Source organism: Accipiter gentilis, chromosome 14 (assembly GCF_929443795.1).
Source record: "Accipiter gentilis chromosome 14, bAccGen1.1, whole genome shotgun sequence".
Classification (NCBI taxonomy): Eukaryota; Metazoa; Chordata; class Aves; order Accipitriformes; family Accipitridae; genus Astur; species Astur gentilis.
In genome coordinates, this window is record NC_064893.1 from 32590542 (window position 1) to 32616989 (window position 26448).

General features: G+C 39.2%; 1 protein-coding gene across 8 annotated transcripts in view; it reads right to left on the reverse strand.

Annotated features, from left to right (window-relative positions):
- RTEL1 (regulator of telomere elongation helicase 1) overlaps window positions 1-26448 on the reverse strand; it is a 52209-nt gene that overhangs the window by 11813 nt on the left and 13948 nt on the right. For 7 of the 8 annotated variants that reach the window (XR_007508071.1, XM_049816363.1, XM_049816365.1 and 4 more), the window contains exons 15-30: window positions 24984-25058; window positions 24008-24089; window positions 19857-19989; window positions 19584-19697; window positions 16039-16079; window positions 14865-14950; window positions 14000-14077; window positions 13207-13284; window positions 11103-11246; window positions 10103-10218; window positions 9163-9286; window positions 7907-8060; window positions 6250-6404; window positions 3269-3364; window positions 1847-2057; window positions 444-581 (exon numbers count right to left, since the gene is read on the reverse strand). Coding sequence is in view for 7 of the 8 variants with exons in the window: in XM_049816363.1 (XP_049672320.1) it covers window positions 444-581; window positions 1847-2057; window positions 3269-3364; window positions 6250-6404; window positions 7907-8060; window positions 9163-9286; window positions 10103-10218; window positions 11103-11246; window positions 13207-13284; window positions 14000-14077; window positions 14865-14950; window positions 16039-16079; window positions 19584-19697; window positions 19857-19989; window positions 24008-24089; window positions 24984-25058 (1825 nt within the window). In the remaining variant the exon portion in view is untranslated. The remainder of the gene's footprint in view (window positions 1-443; window positions 582-1846; window positions 2058-3268; window positions 3365-6249; window positions 6405-7906; window positions 8061-9162; window positions 9287-10102; window positions 10219-11102; window positions 11247-13206; window positions 13285-13999; window positions 14078-14864; window positions 14951-16038; window positions 16080-19583; window positions 19698-19856; window positions 19990-24007; window positions 24090-24983; window positions 25059-26448) is intronic. The other variant, XM_049816364.1, reaches the window with a different exon arrangement.

Below are 26448 nucleotides of genomic sequence, written 5' to 3' on the forward strand. Positions count from 1 at the left end.
GTTGTAGATGTATTTCTCTGATAAGAGGGGATGAGCTAATACACAACTGTTTTTTATTGTTCCAGGGTTTCAAAGATTTCACATGCTCTCTGAGGACATGATTACCCTCTATTCACAATTCTGGCTGCACTATGTGGGTAGCAAAGAGGACAAAGTTTTAAAATCCACAGACTAGATTCATGATTTAAAAAGATCTGTAAAATCCCCTTTTGAAATAAAATGGCATCATTACAAACTACACAGTGACTAATGCTCAGGCATCTGCATATGCTCACAGGAAGGCAGGCAAGAGGATCATGCAGAGCAGATACTTAGCTCAATATTGATTAAATTAAATTGCCTTTCATCCTTGCATTTCTACATTAGATGCATCTTGCTCCACAATTGGGTAATGTCCATCAAACCATACAGCTGCCTGCAGAGTGCTGAAACAAGCTCCTCACCTATTTTCTTGGCTAGTATCTCTCTCTCTTCCCGCAGGAGGCTGTGCTCAGGTTTGTAGCCACAGCCCACTCCAGTCAGATTGCAACATGCTTCATCAAACTGTTTTTTATGTTGAGGTCGAACAAACTGGTAAAATTCTTTTATTAGACAGAGGGAAGAAGGGAAAAAAGAAAAAAAAAATTAAAAAAATATCAGTCCACAACAGGTAATAAATGCCACAGAAACCTACAATGGCAGGACTTCTAGGTTAGGTAACATGAAGATAAAAAAGTGCAGCTAAATAACTTAAAATCTAAGTGTCCTTATCTAATATTTATACAACAAGCACACTTACAAGTTACACAAAGGTCAGCTATCATGCAAACTTCCAGCAATATTATTACCAGCAGGCAATAACTGTAATTTTTCACTGTAAATATGAAATAGCTTACCTCTTGGTGAAACAGGTACTTACAGCAAAAGGTCATAAACTGTGGGGTCAAAGTATCTGCTAGGCCGATACATTGAATAACTGACATACTGTTAATTTTTCACCTCATCTTACTTACCATAAAAAGCTTCCCAACCAAAAGCCTAAACATCAAATGAACTTTAGGTTTCAGGTGCCTGCCACTTTTGAAAACTAGACTTAGGTCTTAATTTGGCAATCAAATATTTTCTTATTTATATATATAGTAAGATCAGCAAATTAGGAAACAGACTGTGGCTACTATTAGTACTAAGTGGTCATACTGAGCTTCCCATTCCTTAATTTTAAACAATTTACAAGATGCATAACTATGTTTTTTTATTTTAGTAGATGAAAAAAGTCACAGAAAAATCTGCCCATTTGCTCACAAGTTGAGAAGGAAATTAAATTCATAGAGAAAACACTCTGTTAAACTAGAAGAGGTGTTGGTGGGAGTCAAGTTCCTGTCAATGCAGTTCTTAAAAGCCAAGAAAATACAAACTAAACCAATAAATACCCATGCTTGCTCAGATCACTTGCTTTATACTCAGCATTATTTAAATAGATAATTTCTCTAGATAGTCTGTCTACTTATTTACTGCTTTAACACTGAACCCTTATGAATGCATCTATCCAACTCACACAACCACACTCTTGATCTTACCTTCTAGATCACAGGGAATAAGCTATACTACTTTTAGGCAAAGTTTAAAATAACACGAGCTTCCATGGAATGTGATTTTTTTTCAGGCCTGTCAAGATGCAAACTAACATATGATAATTAGATTGAGAAGATTTTCTGTGTGATCTGGGATATAGAGTGATGAACGTTCATGATTATCATCCTGATTGACCTGTACTTCAAATCTAAAACACTTATCTCTGAAATACTGAAGTCTCTTAAAAAAAAGACAAAGGTCACGGCATATAAATATACTAGGGATGTCATCATACCTCGTAACAAGATATGCTTTTTTTCATCCTCTATAAAGAGAGCACTCATTTGGGATAACATAGCATGGAAGTCATCTGTCTTCTTGTAGTGCTGAAGAGCCTTAGAGAAGAGATCATAGTTCTGTTGGCTTAGGGTGTCCTTCACCGTTGCGATGTACAATGTAGCTCGGGCCTTCTTTGGCTCCGTCAGGTCTGCTTTCTTATCAGCTTGCTGCAAAGACAGGAGGACTTTTCAGTAAACAGTATGACTTGAGGAGTTACTCTCATGTGAATTCAGATAGGAGCAATATATTTATAATTCCATCAGCACACAGAACAATGAATGCTTTCAACTAACAAGTTAATGTCTCTTGCAATTATGGTAGTCACCCATATATCCATGTACTGTTTCCACTCCACCGCCCCCAAAAACCCCCTCAGCTTCAGTACCACAGAACAAACATATCTATTTTTAAAACATTAATCCCTCTAACGTTTGTGAGCGTTCATTCCCTCACAGAAGAACAATGCTACTCACGTTCTGAAAACTGACTGCTTCAGAGAAATATTCCTAGAGAAGGGAGCCAAGTCTCATTGCACAATTCTCTTCTTAGGAGACTTAATAAGAGAGATAGCATTTACTCCAAACCTTGAAGGCTAGGCTGACTCATCATGATATCAGATAGCAACAAATTGCAAACACAACTTTCTGCAATGAACCTGCTCCCTTCCTCACACCTTAGATATTAGCAGCTTCAGGATCTGTTACTACTTTTATTAGTTTCGTTTGCTAGGTGACTGGAAGTCTGACAGACAACACCCAGTTAGGACAGTACCTTGGACAACTACTGGCACACACAATCATCCAGGGGATTCTTATGAATTTATCATGACTCAAGCAACTAGCTGCATAATGAGCTAACTGAGTTTGGAGACAGGGCAAAACACTAATGTAGAACTGCAAACATAACACACAACAATGACGCACCACACGTGGTCTTAGGATGTGATCATTTACCCAAACAAAACCGGTCAGTTATACCATTTGAGGCTCTACCAGCAGCTAGACTAGATGATCATTGTAGGTCCCTTCCAAATGAACTATTCTATTCTATTCTAATAAAAAAAACCCCCAAACCAAACGAAACCACCTACCACACCTGATCAATGGGAGAAGATGTTCACAAGGTAGTCAATGCCAGAAAACAACTCTTTTCACCTACTAGCCCTACCTGGACATGTGCTTGATTGGGTCTGTGATGTCTAGATTTGAGAAAGAGTGTGACAGAAATAGATTTCAGATGTGCACTGACAAATATTTATAAAGTGGAGAAACAAACATAATTGTTCTGGCATCAGTTGTCTGTCTGCCTGGAAATTTCCAATTCAAATTAAGGCAGTCTACAGATCAAAGGGATGGCACATACACATGAAAAAACATACTGTATTGCTGACTAGCTTTATTTTCTTCCTTCCTCCTTTCTGCTCATCTGTTAACCTCTTCTCGTACTGAAGGGAAAGTGTTGACAGACGTTGTGCCTATGAAGATTAAAAGAAAAGAAGTTAAAAAAATGCTTTTCAAAGTTACTGTCCATTTAGTTTAGCCGTTTCCAGTAGTAAAGCTTGTTAACCCAGCTTGTGACACCATTCAAGAAAGTGAAAGAAGTCAACCTAAATTATTGCAACACAGCCTGGGACACATACGTATTTCTAGAAGGCAATCACTTAGTGGACAATTCAGAAGAGACCAAAACAGAGGAAATTAAAGACAAAATTAGCCTTGAGGGTGCAGATTCCCAATTAAGCAAAGCCGGACCTACAGCTAACTGTTTCAGGGTAGCCCTGGGAGTGTACACATACCTGTGTGTAACTGATGCCTCACGTGCCCCTTCACTTTCCTGGCTGGAAGTACTTAAAACCTGTATCAGGCTTTTTTGGGTTACTGAGAAAGGAAGCTTAGGCAGTCTTGTAGAAAATATCAGGGCAGGTAGGATGAGACAGTAGCAGAAACACTTGTGGCTTGACAAACTCTTTAGCCTCTCCCATTCCCAGTAACAAAGAATTGCGCTTGTACTGCAGTGACTGGGAATATTGGTATATACACAAAGCTCCAAAAGACAAGTGAGCAGGCATAAGCAAGAAGAGTGGAACTGCTTAATAGCAGAGTCTCCAATATTAGATCAAGCCAGTATCAACCACATTAAAAACAATCACCTAAGTAACAGAAAAGTCTGTGAGATAGCCCCATATTGCCAGTTGGTTTCTACATACCTGTTGAGAAAGCAGGTATGTGAACTGATTTATTTCTTTGCTCTTGGGCAATAACAGAATTTCATAGCAAGTATGTGACTATCAGTGCATTTACAGAATAGTGTTGCTGATTTGTGAGAGGAACCAGTGAAACATAACAGTACCCCTATATATTCCACTGTGACTTCTAAATATGTCTATTCAGATCACGAAGCTTCTGAGTCAAATTTAACTAAATACAACTAAAACAACAACACTAAAAATAAACAAAACCCTAACCCAATAACCTCAGATTCGCCAGTTTGTAAAGTCAGCTGCTGATACTCAGAAATACAACCTTCAGTGCACTCATAAAACTGCAAGAATACTGAATTCCAGAAAAGCCTGACCATGATTTAAATGCACATTTAAATGTATTTTATTTAAGCATCATGCAACAGAATGAAGAATTGGAATACAAGCAGCAAGTCAAACATTTATGATACATGCCATAAGTCAGAAAAATGAACAAAACCATTTTCTTAATCCTGGACTATATAAAGGCACCACTTTGAATAGCATGATCCAGAAGAAACAAGGCTTCTGAAAGACAAGTTTCCATAAGGCATATCTCACAAGGAGAACTGATTAAGGGGAACTATCAAATTATTCTTTAAATGGATTGAGAGACTATTTCTTGTATTTTGAGATAACAAAGGCTTCTTTTCTTCTTTTTCACCCCAAGCAAATTGTTTCAGAATGACAGCAGCTAAATTTCCATTATTTAGGGAACAAGGGTACAGTATAACCTTGATGAAAGAAAAAATGGTAACACAGATACTATGATAGATGGGGAAGAAAGATATGAAAGCACATCAACCCCATTATCAGTCCAAATTCAGTGCTTATTAAAATCAGCTCAGCGCTAGACTCAAGAGTGAAAGCTGGCTCCCTCAGAAGCACCGCATGTCTCAGGACTACACTCTGCACGTCTCTGGTGCCAGAGGTCATCAATTTAGGTGCAGCACATGATGACCACAGAGTTCTCTGCAAGCCACAGATGAGTAGTAAATACCAAATATAGAAAGCGGACACAAGCTGACTCACTGCCAAGCCATTAGGACCACCAACTTCTCTGACTTAAGGAGATGCAGAACTATGCTAAAAGCAGTGCAGCTGTGTTAACAAGATACTGCAGCTGAGTTACCGAGTCCCTGGAGATGTGCCAGGCTTTCCAAAGAATAAGTTCTGGTATCTATGACATGATGGCCCATGGGTGATGGAGCCAATTTCTCAATCAGCTGCACACAAGTTCAATATTCTCTATCCTTGTTCGTTTCTCCCAGTTTGTACATTCCCTCCGTTTTGCACATGCCTCCAGCCATCTCCCTTAGGCCTCCCTGGATATTTCCGAGATACTCCTTACACCTCCACGCTTTCCCTTAGGCATTCTTCCCCTAAGCCAACTGCTTAGGTATGTTGCAACAGGCATTCCTGGAGTCCACACACTTAGTTACCAGCCAAACTGAGTCTGCAAGCCAGGAGTTTAATATTCCTGCTGATGGTAGCCAGGTAAGGGAGCTACCCCACCAACAACTGTGAACAGGGATTTTGGGAAAGCAAGAAAAACACAGCCTAATCACTGATGTATTAAAAATACCAATCCAAGAGGAAAGAAAGTGAGCAGCACAGAGCAGCTTTGTTGATCTTAATGCAATAGTGGATTTTTGATTCAGATAAAATATTCTGCAAGTCTGCAATATTCACTCTCTGGAGCAAATCAAAGATTTTCACCTGAAAGTGCAATTTTTAATTCATAAGCCCTCCTCCCACCCTTTTTTTAATTCATTAGCTGGTCACATACCAAGTGCTGACAGATTCCACCCAGGAGGAACCTCTTCTTTGAGAGCTCTTTGCTCTCCAGAGAGCACCATTAACTTCCAGGAACCTACATGGTCAGCAGCTATAGAACACAGTACAGGCACGTACCTGTTGGTCACCTAGTTGAATGTGGCAAGAAAACCCTTTGATTAAGCTTAATTGTGAGAACTTGTAGTTACCAGTGCCAACTACAGTAAGTTTTTCTTGAAAGACAGTTGAACTGGTACTCTTAAATCAATGCCAAACTTACTTTGCTTTTGAGCCTGCAATTTTTACTTATGAGCAAGTAAATTTTGCTACACCATTGCCATTACCTTTTCCTCTCCTGACAAGTCACTTTCCTCCTCTGCATCTTTGCTGCTCTTCTCATTGCGCTCCAATGCATCCAAGAGCCCAACACATTGTCTTCTAGGTGAGATGAGCTCTTGTTCATATTCCATGCATAGGCTGGATGCTCCATCTCCATTTACTGGCATCACAGCATAATACAAATGACAAATTAACATTACACATTATCTCTTGCATTTTCTTTGACTTAGTAATACCTCAAAATCTTACACAGCAATCCACAAAGATGTACTGGTTTATTTCATCTTCCACATCTTGCAAAATTGCATTATATGACTTAGTAAGAAGACTGCTTTGGTTAATCACTCCCAAAATTGCTCAAGCATTTGTTCCATAACGTGGTGGACTTCTCTCAAACTTTTCCTTAAGTGGTGGTCACATTTACCCTCCAAATGGCTTAGGATCAATGGAAAAGAAAGGTCTTACTGCAATGGTTGTCTAACTACTTTAGCTTTATGGATTTCCCAAAAATTGAGTTCCTGTTTTTAAGAGATTCTGGAATGAAATATGATTTATTATTTTTAAACAGGACAAATTTTCTTTTTTTTTTTTTAAAGCCTACATTTCTCACAGTATCAATACCAATAAGACAGTCACCCTCAGGTCCCAAGAATGCATATTCTCACTACTTTGTGAAATCACTTCAACAGTCAGTCACTAAGAAAAGTTACTATCTTGAGAAGAATGGAAGTATATTACGCTATAAATTAAAAAGTCAGTACAAGAAACTCTTTAGCCAAAACTATGATTACATGTGCAGTTTGATGTTACAGATGATGCAATGCAATTGAAAATCTGTATCAGAAGAGGCAATGCAGCTTCTTCCCTTTACCTCCAGTCACACATTCCAGCCCATCCTCTGAGATGGATCTACCAGCCATGTGGATGAAAGGTAAATTGGTTCAGCAAGCTCTGCTTGCTCTGCAGCTGCACAATAGATGGATTCAAATCAAGGGAAAGAACATAAGCGCACGGTTGGAAATTGAGGGAGGAAAAAGTGGTGGCCAAAGTAATCTCTTTCAACGACAACTTGCAGTCACATTGGCTTAGATCTAATGTGAAATCACCCACACACTCAGTCATAACTGTTTTGGAACCACAGTTTTAAACACAACTTCATTGTTCTGTTCCAAAACAGCACGCAATCTAGAATGGAACATTCCGAAATAATATCTGACATGAGAAATACTTTATTCTTTGGCATTAGCTAACCACAAAATTTAAAATGCTGTTTTGTTCCAAGGTCAATGCCCTCTTTCTATTTTCTTAGTCAGGCTACTGTGTAAGAGTCATTTATACAACAGGATGGAAGAAGGACGTATGAAAGTCAGTGCTACTCAGAAACAGACTTTCAGTTCTTACTTTTTAAGCTACCTATGATATTCCACCAAATGCCTCCTGTTCTGCAGGACACTTTCAGGCCCCATCTGCCTCTTTGCTCTGTAGTTGCAACAGGTTCCCCCATTTTCTACTGCTGAGCTATGTCCCATCTGATCAGACTTTTACATCGGTCTTTGAGCTCTCCTTGCTTTCTCTCCCATTCCAGTTTCTAGTCTCTTGCTCCTCCTTTTTTGGTTCAGCTTAAGAAAAAAAAAAAGTTTATCTGCGAGGACCCAAACCTACCTTTTCTTTTCCTCTTCAAACTGGGAACATGGTCATCCAAGTTTTTGGCTTTTTTCAGGGAATGGATCTGCTCAGATGAAGTAGATGGTACTGTATCGCTTTCACTTAGGGAACCAGCAGAGCCAGAACGGCATTGTGGCAGGGGTGGGGGCATCTGCAAGCAGTTTGCAAAATGTTAGTAGGCAAAAGCTACTCTTCCACTCCACTTCCTTTGCAACCAAAAATCTCAGCAACAACCCAAAGACATCTCCTTTTTCCCAAATAACCCCCGAAGCAAGATTGTCAACGCATTCTGGCTTTATGTGCTTTTGAAAAAAGGACCCAATAACTAGGAAGTGACACAGACAGATGAAATTTAGAAAGCAGGCTTAGCGTTGACCTGTTTAACAAAAAAAAAAAAAGGTCATGACCCTGCTAAAGAACAATTGCTTCCTAACACTGTCCCTGCAACATAGCTCATTCTGGCAAAGCACATTGGGTTGTGATTCTTATTCACCATGAAACTCTCATTTATGATCAGAAAAGCTCATCAAGTCATCCAGTATTATCTATCTGTAACTTAATATTTTGAACAACTTGTATTTGGCTAAAGCATCTTCCAGGAAGCCAGCCAAGCTGGCATGTGAAATTTTGTTTATTTTAATCTTAATGTCTGTTCTGGGGACAAAGAACTCCTCATGCTGGCTTCCAGCCCATTTCTTCTTACGACTTTCTCCAGTCAATTAGAAGTCTTTTTACAATACTACTATTTAAATCAAGGAACTACTACTGAGAAAAAGAGCTTCTTAATGCTAAAAGAGAAGCCATATTAGTACAGATGACCCACTGATGAACTGTAATAACTGATGGGTTTGTCTTACTCTTTATACCAGTCAGCTTTGATTTAAATTTAAGGGTTTAACTGATTCTTCCACACATAAACCCTCTCCCTGAGGGTGAGGTAGAAAGCTTTTTGCTTCTGACTTTAGTTCCAGTATTTGCACACCATCCAATGAAAGCTGTGTTTATTTAGGAGGAACCAGAAGAGGAAATTATTTTTGTGACCTAACCTAATGAGTCGCCCAGCATGACAACACATCCTCTCCCAGCTCGCTCTTCAAAAAAGATGAGCTGTAGCTTTCCTGTAAAGCTGCCAATGTGTGGAAGTGACAAGTGACTGCGTCGCATCTCTCAACTGGCTAAGTATTTCCAGTTTCCAATACTATCAAGAAAATTTGTTGGGTTTTTTTGTTTGCTTGTTTTTTAAAACCACTTACAATTTCTTGAGCAGCACGAAAGAAGACAGAGACACTTCGGACTGCATGCCCAAAGTTGTCATAAACATTCACGTAAGGACGGACCCATGAAGGCAGCTTGCCTCTTACATCACTCGTTGTGAACCTGTGTAGGATTGGAAAAGGAGAGAATTATTTGCCAGCTTGGCCTAAATGAATTAAACAAATGCTAGATCAGGGTCCAAAATTACAAGGGAGGAGCAGCAAGACAACAAAAGATTGAAACAGTGCAGTAAATATAACAGGGTGATGTCTTCACTCAGGAGAAAAGGGCTTTGTTGATACCACGTACCATGCAATCAGCCAATTCCCTTCTTTCATCAACAAAGTCTTTAAATGTGCAACAGTAACAGTAGTACTGAACTGTGATGCGCTCACTGTCACCAGTTGAGCCTCAGCATTGAAGGCTATCAATTAAACTCTTATTGCCTATTATATACGCATCATATTAATGTTATATTACTGGTTATTATTGCAATATTAACATAATATATTAATTTAGATTCTATTTTTTCAGTAATATAATCTTTCCTCATTTTTATCCCCCTCCTCTCAAAAAATTGCAGTGCTTGTTACTGTCTTCTCAAATGAGAGATGGAGAAAATGCAAACCCATAAGTTATCACCACATAATTTCCAGTAGCATTACAAACATGAATTCAGCAAATTAGCTTATTTTGCATTAATAGCATTAATCGCTTTCTGCAGCTCCCAGACAATACATTTTGGGAGCAGAAGATAACAATCTAGTTACTTTCTTAAAATAGTGCAGTATTTATATAACCTGTTATATAAAATAAATTTAATTACTTATGAACTGTAGCTTTCCCCAAACAGTAATATCAGCACATTTATATACAAAATACCTGTGTTGGGATATAAAGATGTTGACGTATGTTTATGTTCCAGAACCAAGGTTTTACCTGTGGTCACAGAGGAAGATAGCACCATAGTCTTGGCGATGTCTGATGACCCTGCCGATCGCCTGATTAACAGCCCGGGAAGCTTGCTGACTGTACCACTCACGTCCAGATAAATACTGCAATAGGTGGGAGGAACAATCAACATTACTTACCAGGTAAAATGTAATCACCATGCTGTAAAGTCACTGTTTCTTTCTAAAGAAATAAAATAATAATAATAATAATAATAATAATAATAATAATAATAAAAAGTATCCAACAAGATCTACTGACAAATCTCTAAAAGCCTAGGAAAACCAAATATAGGTTGACTCAAATGTCACACCTGACTTATGGTGCACAGAAAACTCAAGTAGTAGTACCCAAGTACTACACCAAGTACCCTACCAAGTACCCCTCAAGTAGTACTTGAGGAGCTATTTAGTGTATGATGCACTGACAGCTTTGGTAGTTCAATAGACTCACCATATTATTTAAGACCTAACAGCTATCCTGCAGAACAATAAACTGAATTTATAATGCCACTCATTCTCATGCCTGAAGCAGCAGAAAAAACCCCAAACCCAACACAAACCAAACCAAAACCCAAAAACCCCAAACCAAACAACACCTGCCCCCCCCAAACCACCAAAACAAAAATCCCCAAACCAGCCAGCACAGGCAATTCTTCTTGCCCATCCTCTCTCTGGATGAAATAATTCCCTTCGAAAGACAGATGGATAATGCCTACAAAGATTTTGAATGAAATTTTAATTATACCATTTTTTGAGCCTATATTTGATTGAGGCCATGTCACCGGAGACAGAATTTAGAACCTTAACATTATTAAAAGGAAAAGGTGACTGTATTTGTGACAAACTCCCAAGGTTGTTTGACTTTTTCATATTCATGGTCCCATGAGGCTGGACGGGTAACAAAAGCCAAAATCCACAGAGACAAGAGGGAGAAACAATAACACAAACCTGCAAACAGCCAACAGTGAAAAGTTGTCCAGCATTACCTGTGCACCTGCACCAGTTCTTCTCATTTCATCCAGGAACTGCATCTTTAAAATGACTCTGGGCTCCATACGAGGAGGAAATGGAAGCCCAGTAATGATGACTCCTCGTCCATTTATGTCTGCAAAGTCCAAGCCTTCACTGGCCTGAAGAGACAGTTTTTTCCATTATCAACAGGATTCGAAGTGACAATTCAGAGCAATTCAGCAGTTATTGGCCTTTTTTTGCCATTAAATTAAATCCCTAGCCAAGCGTAGTTTATGAATATGTAATGAACAGTTTCAACTAGATTTGTTGCTTTTATTACCAGGACTTTAAACTTAGCTTTTTCCTCTAGGAGGTCCTGGACAAAGCATTCCTTAGCCAATGCCATTAATGCATGTCTTATTCCTGGATAAGCAGAATATCTGTATTCAGAAGATACCTTAAAAGTCAGTCAATACCTCTGTTTAAACCTTCCATACCCTGAATTGTTATACAAGACGTGATAAGAACACAGCAAACCTTATCTGACATTAAAAGTGAATAGAATCATTTCAAAGCAATAACGGAAAGCTATCAGGAATCTGCTCAGAATCATAGTGTTCATATTCAACCAGCAACACTGCTTATTTCCACTGAAGTATTTGTCACTTACGCCCCCTGTACATGGTCATGTCCCATGCTGTGCTGGCAAATCACTTTGTGAAATGAACAAAATCAGAGTTGAACAGACAGAAAAATAATTGAGGTGGGAGGCTAAAAAAAGTTGGTTTGTTTTTCAGCTGAATCAATTCTTCAATCTCATTTACCATGCCACACAAGCAGCTGTGATGGAATATAACATCAGGGATGGATGGGTGGGTAGAATGACCAACTCTACTCTGCTTTTAATGTCAGCGCTAGCTTAAGCTATCACAGCTTGCACTGTAATCCATCTGGAGCTAGCAATCATATAGTTGTATTTATGCACATTTTATCTTGGGCACAAAGGAAATTCCTCAGGCTCCTAAGAACCTGAGAAGACCAACCTTAGACAAAACCACCAAAACAAGCCTGCCTTTCACCCGCCCAAAACAGGAAAGAAAATTCCCATGAACTTTTAAAGACACCCCAGACCAAGATACAGCTAGCAAAAGAACTAGAGCAACCGGGACAGAATCTCCTCTTCATAAAAAGGACTGTTTTTTTAGGTTTCTTTGAGGGAACAGAGAACACAAAAAGCTTGCTAGAACCTACTGCCAATGTAAAAGCTCAGCAACAACCTGGGAGGGAATCTTGAAGTGATGGCTGAGAAGGGAGCTAGTTTTAGAGCTTTTGACAACATGACTCTCTTGGTTTATCTTCTCAAATATTTTTAATTTTGCAGTCATACTATTAAACCTGTGACAACAAACTGAACGGTCTATCCTTCAACTGCATGTTACTGCAAACCATGATCTCTCCACAGACTCTACTCCTCTTGGGGTAATGCACTATTGTTGGAAGGACAGGCATATTCAGCTGAGAGTCCCACCCAAAAAAGAACTACATCTTTTCTTCACTGATCCAACAGCCACTTTGGAGACTGGGACTGAAGGTTCAAAAGAAGTTGAATCTTCTCTTGGTACGCAGTAAGCAGCACAAAAGTGATTTTATGATTTTGCAAATATTTACACTGATAATCATACATCAATTTATCAGCACTGGAAAATGTAAACAAAAGGCCATCAAATGTGTTCAGAGGACCTGAAGTTAATGTAAATTTTTTAAAGGTAAGTAATAGTTTTGGTTTTCAGCAGTGGTGTTCTAACATGCTTGATTATAAATGTTTCTCTTTAGTTCTCCTCTAAAACAGTTGTTCTCATCTAATGGGTTGAGTTTTCAGTGAGCAGCTACCAGGAAATATAAGTATGATGCTCATCCCCTTTAAAGAACTCAAAGATGTATCCCTTTAATAAAAACAGGATTGAGGCATATGTAAACCTGCCATAATTCTGAAAAGACTTTAGGGCATCCTACTTCTCATGGTTTTTTTCCACATATAATTACAGCCAGATAACAGAAATGTACTGAAATCCAGAACAATGTTTTTTCCATCAACTATATAACCTGATCTCAGATTAAACAAATTCTCAGTTACATTACCTTCCCCCGACATACTGCCAAAAAAGCAGCTCCGTTGGACTTGGGACAGACAATCTTATCATAGTAGGCATCCATTACCTGAAAGATAAACTAGTTTAAGCAAGAACAGGAATGGTATTATCCTTTGCATTTGCATAAGTAGAAAGCTGTACTAGCTAAATTTGACTTGTACACCAAGATCTAAAATGTGATTAATTTGGCTTAGTGTAATTTTCTTTACTTTTACTAACTGCAAATGTGAGAAGCAGTTTGCTTAGCAAAATCCTCACATTACTCTGAAATCGAGAATGCATCTGGGTAAGCACAAAAGTAATATCAGATACTTCTGATGAGAAGGTAAAACATGGACTGCCCTATGTTTCTTCAGATCCTGGAGTAAAATAGGCAAACCAGGAAAGCAGTTCAAGGATATTATTTACTCTAAGAAGCAAACAGAGCAGTTACAAATAAACAAGATGACACTGCACAATTCCTTAACACCCAAAGCACGAGAAGCTGGGAGAAAACATCCCACGGAACATTAAAAGATGCTGACTACTGAAATGACAGCTTTCTACCATCTTGATTACGCAGTACATACGTATGTTAGCCACTGCTACATCACTGTATTTCAAGCCAAAAGAGTAAAGGAAGGATGCACAGAAGAACTATACTTCAAAGAAGCACTTAGAGTTTTAATTTTATCCTAGGATAAAATTGGGGTGTTTCACACCCAAACACATCTTAGAGAAGGTATTTAAACATAAAAATCAGTTTCTGAAAATGTTACAGGTGTGTAATGCAAATAATCAACCTCCGCAAAGCTTCCTTTGTTCCTAGGTTCCACAAACATTGGCTTCACTTCTTCTATTCTTTTAGCAAAATCATGCTCCTGTTAAAAGATAATGAACATATCAGAAATGGCCACGTGAAAGTAAGCACATACCAGAAGGGCCCACAAGAAAGGAAGTGCTCAAGAGTGGTCACCACAGACTTCCCTGACACAGTCTGTTCCTCTCTTGCCAAACAGAGGAAGAGATGGAAGCAGAAACATACAATCCTAACAACACTAACAGCGATTCCTTGCAGTTGGTGCAACTCGGACATTATGCAGACAGGAGATCCATTTCTTTTCTTTCTGACTTGCAAGTTCCCAACAGCCACCTCCCAGAGACCCACTCTGCAGTATGGTACCTCTGTCCCAGCACTCACTTTGAAGGAGGAGGAGCATTTAAAACAGAACTGTTCTACCAAGTCTCATGAGGGACACTCAAGTCATGAGCATAGCAGTTACAAAAGTTACAGCTGCAACAGTTACAAATTAAAAATAAAGATAAATGCTCATACTGGGGTGTGTCCCCCCCAAAGAGTTGGAACACTTAGACCAACTATAGTTTGGAGGTTGAATAAAGAGAAGTCTGGTGAAATTAAATGAACTCTGAGATCAGATCAAATGAGATAATGTATTAAGATTCTTTTGGGTTTGGTTTCTGCAATGCTGCATTTCAGAGTATTGTGGTCAAAATAAAAGAAGCCTGACCTGGGTTTTTACTTCACAGATTTTATAATTTACTCATTAACAAAGAATTTTTAATGACCATGGTTAGATAGCATAACTACAAACTGTCTGAGGTGTGTAACTAAACCACCTAATAAAAGGCAGAGAGCAATTAACATACTTTCCAATATTCCAGGCTCTTATCCATGACAGGATATGACGGGAAGAACACCAACAGTCCATGTGGTACAACTCGCACAAGGTTACCTGTAATGAGATAGACAAGTGCATAACTGAGCATATTTTCATCCTGGGAAAGAGTACACAGCAGAGGAAAAATAACAGCATGGGTTGCTTCCAAAATCTTTTCTACTTTGTTGACATGAATATTCGTGTATTGAAAGTTGTTCCATTTTTTAAAATCATTTCAATAATCTTGTCGTCAACGTATAAACTTTAATACAGATGCCTAACTAGCTTTCTAAAGGGTAGTTTTAAAAGGATAAAGGATATTATGAGCTACACCAAACACCATAGACAAGATACATCATCTGCCATATTTTCCCTTGTGACAATAGGATCTATTTTTGATCATTTTCTCCACCCTTTGTGCACCGCCGTCTAAACATTCAAAGCAATGGATGAGGTACAAGATTGCTTTTGAGAGTTTTCTGGTCAAATAGTATACACTTTACTGAAAAAAACATTAATCTGCTATTTTGTGAAAGCATTTTCTTAATTTCAGCTTTTAGGCCAAGCTGAACACCTCGGAGCACTCTCCTCCATTTCCTTCAAACATTTCTAGATGTAACAGATTCTTTTCAATCATATCTCAGCCAAGCTACACAAACGCTCTTCTTTTATTCTGTCATATGTTAAAATTTTGTAGTTCGATTATATTTGTAAAACATTACCAAAAGAATAAATGCTGACATAAGGACAGGCTTGACATGGTGCCTTTAAAAATATCACAAGAAATTACATTGACTTCTTGTGATCTTTAATTGCTCTGCAAATGAAGCTTGGCTGCATCATCTCTGTGCATTGATTTTCTAGTTTGCACCACTTTCTGACCATGTTTAGGAACCACATTTTTGACCTAAACACAAACACCTGACAATAAAAATGAACTCCTAACCTAGAAATATTAAACCAAGGACTCAAACTCATTTTTGTATGTATTACAGTAGCCAGCTGCCTGAGCAAACAGAAGCATATAAAACCAGACAGCATTTAGGTATGCAATGCAATCGTTTACCTTTCCCCATCTTGTCTTCTTTAGTATTTCTCCTTCTAGGAGATTTCTAAAAATCCTGTGCAACAACCCGTTTTCGAAATCCGAACACTTCACTTACCGATCGTTTTCCCCAAAGATGATAAACAATCCTCTGAAAACCTACAGAGAAGAAAAATCAAGTAACATCATTGTATTTCCTTTTCTATGTTTTTCATACATATTGACTTCCTTTGATATTCATCTAAGATAGCATATTCATACTCACAATTGCTCCCCTTCCTATGGCAAGCACCCATACCAATGACGCAAAATTAGTAATACCTTGATTACACATTACTATTAAATATTCTTATTAGTAGTACTGATGATGATCTAAGCTTCAATATTATCAAAATATAACAAGTAGAAATAGACAGCCGTATGAGTTTTATGATTAATACTAGCAATTTAATGGTGAAAGTTCTGCCAGAAAAGCCTGCAGATGCTGTCAAGCCTGACTAACATTACAACTATTTAAAATAACTACTGATGAATTAGGTGTGGCGAGGCTGCAGGGGCAAAAAGAGTGAATATGGTTACTATGGTTATTATTTACTCGTGGCATAAGCCAAGTAAATCACTTTTGCTTTGACTGAAAAAGTACTGCTCTACAAAAAGCAGTATTTATGTTTCTTCCAGCCCTGACTGAAAAGTCACCTGTTTCCTCATGCCTCTGTTTCTTTCTTTTTATTGCCCTGTAATTTTGCATACTGTTTTCCCAGGAAACTTACATATGCAGGGAAAAAAAGCACATATTTATTTTTATAAGACCTACAAATGCCAGTATCACCACACAGACATTGTCAAAACGCAGCAAACACTATGAATTCCCTTCCTTCCAAAAAGAAGACGTTCTATGCCTTAGGAAGGGGATCTCCGACCTTGCCCCTTTGAAAGACAGTATCTTCATGTGGTGGGTTGGCCCTGGCTGAATGCCAGGTGCCCAAAGCCATTCTATCACTCCCCCCTCCTCAGCTGGACAGGGGAGAGAAAATATAACAAAGGGCTTGTGGGTTGAGATAGGGACAGGAGAGATCATTCACCAATTACCATCACAGGCAAAACAAACTCAGCTTGGGGAAAATGAACTCAATTTATTACCAATCAACCAGAGCGGAGTAATGAGAAATAAAACCAAATCTCAGAACACCTTCCCTCCACCCCTCCCTTCTTCTCAGGCACAACTTCACTCCTGGATTCTCTACCTACCTCCCCAGCAGCGCAGGGGGACGGGGAATGGGGTTTACAGTCAGTTCATCACACGTTAATTCTGCCGCTTCATCCTCCTCAGGGGCAGGACTCATCACACTCTTCCTCTGCTCCAGCGTGGGGTCCCTCCCACGGGAGACAGTCCTCCACAAACTTCTCCAATGTGGGTCCTTCCCATGGGCTGCAGTTCTTCACGAACTGCTCCAGCATGGGTTCCTTCCACCGCGTGCAGTCCTTCAGGAGCACACTGCTCCAGCATGGCTCCCCCATGGGGTCACAAGTTCTGCCACAAAACCTGCTCTGTGGGCTCCTGTCTCCACAGGGCCACAGGTCCTGCCAGGAGCCTCCTCCAGCAAGGGCTTCCCACGGGGTCACTGCCTCCTTCAAGCACCCACCTGCTCCAGCGTGGGGTCCTCCCTGGGCTGCAGGTGGAGATCTGCTCCACCGTGGACCTCCATGGACTGCAGGTGGACAACCTGCCTCACCATGGTCTTCACCACAGGCTGCAGGGGAATCTCTGCTCCAGCGTCTGGAGCATCTCCTCCCTCTCCTTCTTCACTGACCTTGGTGCCTGCAGGGTTGTTTCTCTTACATGTTCTCACTCCTCTCTCCGGCTGCCGTTTCTCTCTGTCCTGCAACTTTTTTTCCTTCTTAATGTTATCGCAGAGGCGTTACCACTATCGCTGATTGGCTTGGCCTTGGCCAGCAGTGGGTCCGTCTTAGAGCCGGCTGGTATTGGAAGCTTCCCCCATGTCCAACAGAGCCAGCAGCTTCTTACAGAAGCCACCCCTGGAACCCCACTCCCCACTACCAAAACCTTGCCACACAAAGCCAATATGCTTCAACAAAATACTAAGCTTCTGAAAATGAAAAATACAGTCTGAGGGTTTTCCAGACTACTAGTTCTCTGTACAAATCAATTACAATTGCTGAGTCCCTTTCCAGTGCTGTGGAACACCTTGCATTTTTCCCTTCCCCCTCCCTCCCCCCCAGTAAAAGCTCTCTGAGATCTATTTTTTAATTTTTCTGTATTGCTGAAAAAGAGTAAGTCAGGCCTGCAGCAGGCTAAATTACAGAATTCTCAGCCAGAGACTTGTCCATAATGTTGAAATTGAAATAGATTTAAGAATGTGCCAACACATAAAAATGTGTGCACTACAGGAAGAAAGTTAAATGGAAGAACATGTGTATCATACACAAGGAACTGATACTCATTTCAAAATACTACAGGATTACATGCCTAAACACAGTACTAGCACTAATGTGATGCCACCCTTCAGTAACTTCAGAGAACTGGCAAGCACAGAACCTTCTGCCATGTGCAACAAAGCATGAAACTGCCTTTTAAAATTATATGCAGAGATGCTAATGAGACTATCATATTGCACAACAGAAGTCAATATACAATGAAATTAAGTTTTGGCCTTCCATGCTGGCAGTATATTCTGCTGGGAGCAGAAGCACTGTCTAGTCTGAAGAACAGAAAGCACAGGCAAAATAATGGAAGACCAGAGAAAAGCAAGAAAAATAGTGATGAAAAGCTTGACAAATACTTGGATAAATTTTCCTTAAGAAGGGAACGTAGACGTAAAGGAAAGGCTGATCACGGTGACAAGCATTATAAAAACAGTTGTTGCAAAGGCCAGTCATTTTTCAAATCAATTAAGCTTTCAGCAAGGACATTTAGGATGGGGCTCCGTGTCAGTGAGGGTAGACTTCTCTGTAAGGGACAGGGCAGTGATATGAAGGCGTGCAGGGCAGGGGTCTTGCCAGCCAGGGCCCAGACCCACAGTAACAGAGCAAGGCAAGCAGGAAAGACTCAGATGCAGTAGCCAGGCTCAATCACAAGTCCAGATCATCAAGCAAAGTCATGGTGATGGAGAAGGTCCAAGGTCTAAGCCAGGAATGCAACTCAGTAAACCAGGAGCAGGTCCAGTGACAGTAACAAGCATCACAGTCCAGGGATGGTGAGGCAGGACCATAGTGACAGACAGGTCCGAGGTCAAACCGGGAAATCAATCAATAGGTCAGGGTCAGATCAACAGGGTCCATGGCCACGTGTGGTTTTGATGGAGCTGGAGACAGATAGTCCTATAGCTTGGGCAGTGACCGAAGGCCTATGCCAGACCTTAAGTGGAGCTCCTGGGTGATGGCTGTGGGTGGAGGTCCCAGCTGAGGCTGGTCAGGGCCAACAAGGACTATTGGTGCACTCAGTGCCCTGACATTTGATCCCTTCTAGCCCTCCAGTTCTAAATTTTTAACAGTATTGGTTAGAGAGTGTTGTTATTCAGCACAGTGTTTATCCAAGCAAAGAACTACAGAGACCATTTATTTCACTAGCACTGTCCTGTAAGCAGAACCCAATATGTCAGAACCCAAGACTTCAAAGCAGAATTCTGCATGGAAGTTCGTTACCTTCTTTCATAGGTAGAAGTAAGCACAGTTCCATCAGGTCCCTTAGGAATGATCCCAACCCAGAGCTGGTGTTTATCAATAACATGAGGATTCTCCAAGCAAACAGGAAAAGGGCTAAAGAAACACAAAAGTAAGATCCCAGCCATACTCATTATATGATTCCCTAATGGCTAGCAGTTCAGAACACTCAAAAATCCAGAGATAAAATCTAAAATCACGACAGCAGATTGTGCATTTTCAGTCATGGTACTGTTCACACATCTAGGTACTTACATCTGCATTTCCATTGTAAATGATGAGAGAGGGGAGAGAGTCCCACTAGTAAGGATAATTGTCCTGACACCCTGTCGAACAAGTTCATGCATGCTGTATCCAGGGCTGAAACACCAATAGCTTAAGGTCTTTCCTGTATAAAATAAAGAGAAAACACTAAGAAGCAAGTCTGTAAGTGGAAACATTAGAGTATGAATAGCATACAAGCACAATGCATCTGAACTTCTGAAAATAAAACAGCCAGCATCTGGAACTAAAATTCCAGATGTATGGTATGCTCTGCTTTGGTCCTTCCCAGATTTAATTATTACACCCATTCAATAATATAGTTTAAAAGGTCATTGCTCCCTCACACCTTAAGTAGATTATACTTTTAATCAAAAGATGGTTATGGAAAAGACAGACCATCAGATCTTTTTGTCGCCAAGTACCAGGCAGATTGAGCAGATAAAACTACTCAGTCCTCCATCCATTGATTCATTTCCTGCTGTCAAGGACAATGGGAAGGGGAAGCACAATAGAAGAACTGCAGAATACTGGGATGAAGGACAAACAACTGAAGTTACTTAAAAAAAAAATATATATATAAAAAATTCTCCAACCCTGCTCTTGCTTGAAGAGAAGAACACCTTCTCCATCAGGAATTTCCAGTGGCTATAAAACTTTCACCTAAACTTTTCATTTTCCCCACAGTCAACTGCCAAACATTTCAACTTCTGCTCAAATCTCATTCTGAGAGATGTGGATATATAATATGCACGACACTGAAAATCTAATCTATAAATTATCAACAGAAAGGATATAAAGAAAAATGGATAGATCACACTAGCCATTTCTTTCATTGCTCAGCTTATAGTTGCACCATTGCCGGTCTTGCTGAAAACTTAGCACCAGCTTTTCAGAGAGTTTTGCATGATTAGTTTCAGTAAAAAACCCCAACTATCTAGTATCCACATATCACATGCATGTCTTTCAAATGTACACACTTCATTCAAAAACTATATTTCTGAAAAGGAGCTGACAGTTTCAGGAAATCCCCACTAATATGTGCCCAGTGAGTCACTTACTGCTTAGAATTACAAAAGAACATTTATTACAAGGTAAAGTTTTATCCTTCTGTCTCATTTGGGCAAATCCATCCAGTTGACATCCAGATTCTAGAAGAATCACATTCCAAAATTTAGCAAATTCTGTATCTCTAACTCACACTAAGAATTGGTGCAAATTACAGTTAGGATCTGTATATGGACAGGCCAGTAAGTATCTACAGACAAGAGCAAAGTCACTTATGTCAGGAGCCTAAGAAATTCCAGCATAAAAGCAAACTGTGCTGATATGGGATGGCCTAGAAGAGAGGAACACCAACCACTCACATGTGTCCCCCCAATGCTCAGTTTGAAATATACCTCTCTGTAACCCTGCAGGATGACTGCCAGGCACCAGTCGCCCAGTTCTCGGAGAAGCTGGAATTGTAGTACATTTTTAGCCTGGTGTTCTGCAATTATGTCATTAAGCTCAACAGTTTAAATCCATTTTAAAGGTCCCATTCACCAGCAGGAACTGTTGGATGTTAGACAAAGTAGACTTCTGCAGCAGCTTTTTCCATTCCTGGTACAAGGAGTAGCTAATCCACGGAGAAACAGTTTGCTAATAGTTTACAATATGGTTATTTAGAACAAAACAAGATTAAGAGCATTTTATCTTATTGTAAAACTGCAACAGTTCAATATTGCATTCATAAGTGGCATCTGTGCACAGAACAGATAGCTAGGGCAGTTATCTCATCAGTTATCCCAAGCTATGCCACTTCTCACCCATTACAGTTTGTAGAGAATTACACTTGAGTGAATAATTTCCACAAAATCCTTTGAAAACAGCTATTCTTAAAAGTTTTGCATTATTTCTATACTATCTGCTATACCACTACAGGAAACTGGAGACTTGATCAGTCTTGTCTGGCCTCTTTTAGGTTTGCACATAGTGCAAGTCTCAACAAATTGCTAGTCTGTGCATAGGTACTTGCAAATACTGTTTTTATTTGAAAAGCAAATATATCAGCAAGTGTCTACTAAGTCACAGAATCCTGTGACTCCTTTGTATTGTTTTTATGTATAAATCCTCCAAATTATGCAATAAACCTGAAGTGTTTCTATTGGCCTTTTCCTGCACATGTATTTAACAAAGTCTACTTAGAATTATTCTTGCAACTTCAAACTCCAGTTGAGCAATATCTCATGAAAACAGTATTTGCAGATTACCAAACAGCATGCCTCTGTTCATAAACAGAACTTACTCCGTGGAACACTGAAGGGGATATTATATGCAAACCCACTAAATTCCTGGAAACTCATTCTTTGAAAAAATGTTACTTCTCTCCCTAAGAAAGGGACTTCTGTGAAACAAATACATTCTCAAGACCATTTAACTGAGTAATTAAGTAGATAGTTATGAGGCAAGGTATTTACAAAGATCCCTGGAGAGTATTAAGAAGGCTTAGGTAAAGGGATCTGCATCTGTCTTCTCTAATCAGAAAATGATTTGTTTTCCACCCAACTGTATTTATTAAAAAACAAATAAAAATATCAGAAAGAATGAATGTTGAAGTCCAACAAAGCCAAGCCTGGTGCTGCTTTATATGAGCCTTAGGATAAGCCTTTGATTCAGAAGCCAAGTGTCTTTTCTCCTACATGTCATTTTGAAGCATGGTTATATTGAGGTAGTTCCAGATACCAAGTTCTGCAGAGCATAAGGAACAAAATAGGTGGGAGGAGAAAGACAAGGAGAGGGAGAAATCTCAGCTGAACAAGGACTGAATAGTATAGTTGAGGCTGAAACCATCAAGAAGTGACAACATGCCCTGAAGAACTTAGGAAGTTGCTCAAAAAAAATCATATCTCAGAAGGTAACAGTGCCCTGAGGCTGTTACCTGTCATGGCATTTTCTGGCTAAGAATTCACATTCTCAAGTGTTATTTCACTGGCACATCACATGAACCTTCACTACAGAGCTTCAGAATGAGACAACCAGTTATAACTCCTCCACTATATATGAGTAATTTCAACAGAGATTAAGAACTTTCATGGAATTTACTCTTATAATACCTTTGGCACACATTTTCGGTATCATACCTATACATGAATCTCCTTCTTGTTAAAAGGTAGTTACGGCCTTAGCAACACTAATTTTGTGTTTAACACAACACAGTTACACAGAGAAATATAGCCGATACAAGGATAACAGAACATTTCATAAACCTGAACGTCAATCCTGAAAGAGGGTTTCCCGTTCTTGGGCTGGTCTGAAGATTTTCTCTACACCAATACAAGCAACCATTCCATAATGGAGATGATTTTCTTTCACTGGAATAATTGCACTAGAAGAACTCCAGCAGTGCACAAAGCAACACTGGTACAAGAATGCTTTATGTTGAGATTGCTTATGTCACCTCCCCTTTAGAACTAACTATAAAAGTGAAAAGCACTTCCCCGACGCATTTTATCCGCAACAGAGCTGTACTTGGAAACATAAAACTACAAAAGGAACACCATCAAACAATCCTAGAATTCTTCAAACTTAAAAGTCCCAAGGCCTTAAAAATCTACTCTGTTCTAGAGAAAGAGAGCTCTGGGGCAACACTAACGCTCCAAGTCTCTTCATCTTACAGAAGATGACCAAAAAAACAAAAACAAAACATTCTACAACCAAACCACACACTGGTTCTCTGCTGAGTGGAGGAAAAAAAAAAGTCTTTCCCAATCCCACATCTACTGATGGTTTTAACTTGGACCATGGCAACAAAGCATACTAATCATGCACTTAAGGCTTTCCAGTTCTGAGGAACACTACTATGCCATTTGGATTTTAAAAATTTTTTGCATATAGGCAGGTCTGGAGCATGCCTTCATCAAGTTATTCTGTTCAGCCCTTTATTCCTCAGAGTCATTTTTAACATCTAAGATAATGTAGGTAGTGTTTCACTCAAAATCCTACAACGGCATTCCAAAATTTGCCAGAGGACTCCCTGTTCACAAATGTGAAATAATGCAGATTGGGATGTCTTCAGTTGTTTTCTCTTATTTGAATCAGAAAGGAGGAGCTGAGTAGTTTCCGTGCCAGCTTTGTTTGAGCCTCTCCAAGACCAAGTCCTGTACCTTGTTTTTTTGCAGCTGATGAATTCCAGAGATCTGTCCTCTGTTTCTTCTTCTGACTACTGTTATCCAGGTGAATATGTACCTGAAGGGAAATAACAGAAACATTTCTTGAGATGGCTACAGAAATGAACCTGCACTTCATCCCTCAAAAAAGCCAGACCATATTAAGTGTAGTTAATGTAATTAGTGTCACCTTTATAGTGTTACTAAGGTCATATTATTTCCTGTCTGTCTTTCCTATTTTGTTTCCAGTCTTTCATAACATATCTAACAAGGAGCAAAGAAGCGTACCACCATTTAACCAGCCATTTTGAGTCAGTTTATAGGAGCAGCTTTTCATGGGCTGCCCTGAGCAGGGACAAAGAACCCAATTATTTGGGTATTGTCCACCAGAATAAAACATGCAGACTAGGAAAAAAAAAAGTATTGTGTTATAAAAACTTTCTTCATTTGGCAACAAAAATAGTATCAAGTCTTAAACTTCATATGAAAGTTACCTTTTATCTAAAAAAAAAAAGATCTGTTCATAAAACTCATTATAGTATCACAGCCCGTAAGTCCCAAACTCTAAATAGATTCTAAGGACTTCGGGAGGGAGATTCAGTGGCTCTCCTGTACTTGCTTGGTAGTAGGCTAAACTTAAGTCAAGAGAACGGTTATTGGAAGAGCACATCAATTCCTGCATAATATGCAGTATCAAAGTTTTCAATAATTCACATTTGCTGCACTTTCCCAATTTCATTTTAGAGTTTCTTTAAAAACTACTGTATAGCACCCATTTTTCCTTGGAACCTACACTAACCACAGTTCCTTTGGCGTTTTATTTGCTTGTTTGTTTCTGGAAGAACTTACATATCCTCCCTGTAACCAACATCATCATTTGCTATACTATCCACATCCTTCTGAGTCTTGGATACACTAAGCACAGACATTAAATGCCAGCGAGGAAGAATGTAGATCACAAAGCATCCCATACCTTATAATATTTAGATATCGACTGATGTAGCATAAAACCTGTTGTGCCTTCTGGAGAATCAATGTTGAATACTGTCTGGAAAACAGTAAACAAATGTAAAGATTTTGTAAAGATTGATGTAAACAAATGGAAAGATTTAACAACTGTTTCCAGCAAAACCCCTAAGGTATCTTTGCACTGAGAAGTATCTCCACAAGTTACTGCTGTGATAACCTTAAATCTATCTCCTTGCTCTTGTTATTAAATACAGAGAATCTTGAATAAATACATTTTTACAGGTAATTCCTGCTAACTACATGGCTTTCTCATTGTTCCAAAAAAAATGCAAGCCAGTATCTAAACATATTCAAACTATACAAATGACAGTATTATTATTCACACTGTTCATGACTTCTGGCTGTGGATAAACACAAACACGCTACACGTTCATGAGATCACAGAGTTACAACTGGGTGTAAAAGAACTTTTTGAATTTCCTTAGTTTAAAATTTCAGCCATGATACCCTACACTAATAATACTTTGCTTAGAAAAAAAAAGTTGTAATCATATCTAGTTGTCCATATATTAAATTAAAAGCTTCTATCAACTCTTCTGCATAGACTTATGCTTCTTCCCCTTTCCTGTATGTGATGTCTTATGACTAAGTGTGATGCTTTTTCAAACATATGGCATTCCAGTGCAACTTCAGTGAAAACAGCTGTGGTTTTCAAGTATTTATAACTTCTGTTAATTTTTCTAAACAAAATTTCTTCAGACATTTAAGAGGAATTATCCAAACTCATAAGAATATCAGCTAGTTGCAACAAGAAAGACCTTCTCCACCAGTCAAAAAAAAAGTACAATTCCTGCAAATACTAACTTCTGAAAAACAGCCAAAGATAGGGTGTACAAAAAAGATTTTGCTAAGTGTTATTCTAAAAGGAAGAAAAAAGAATTATTATTATTAATAACAACAAGCTGGTTATAAATTAAGTCTTGAAGACAAGGCTCTGTAACAAGAAAGCACTGCATTTAACCAGTGAAGACTCTCTGACCTAGTCCTACTTGAAAGTATCTCAAGATAACAAACTATCACGTGGCAGATGATTTGCAATAACTGTCCATGTGCATGTCCTCAGCAGCAGCAGCAGCAAAGGGATCTTAGCTTTCAGTGAAAGACTGCTCTTCCAATTCAAATCACCTTTCATCTATCCACAGGCTAAAAGAGCACATACAGACATTTAATTATTCCCTGTCCTGCAGCACACACTAATCTGTGGGCTCCAGTCACTGGGATCAGGAGACCTGGCTTCTACTTCTGAATCTTCTCATCTCTCAGCTTTGAAATGCTGTGAAATTAATTTAAATTAAGCATACCTCACCTTCCCCACAGAACAGGGACACTCACCTTCCAGTACACATCATTTTGGTATCAGTGTACGCAAATTGCTACTACTGTATCAGAACATACACATAGGTTTTGTT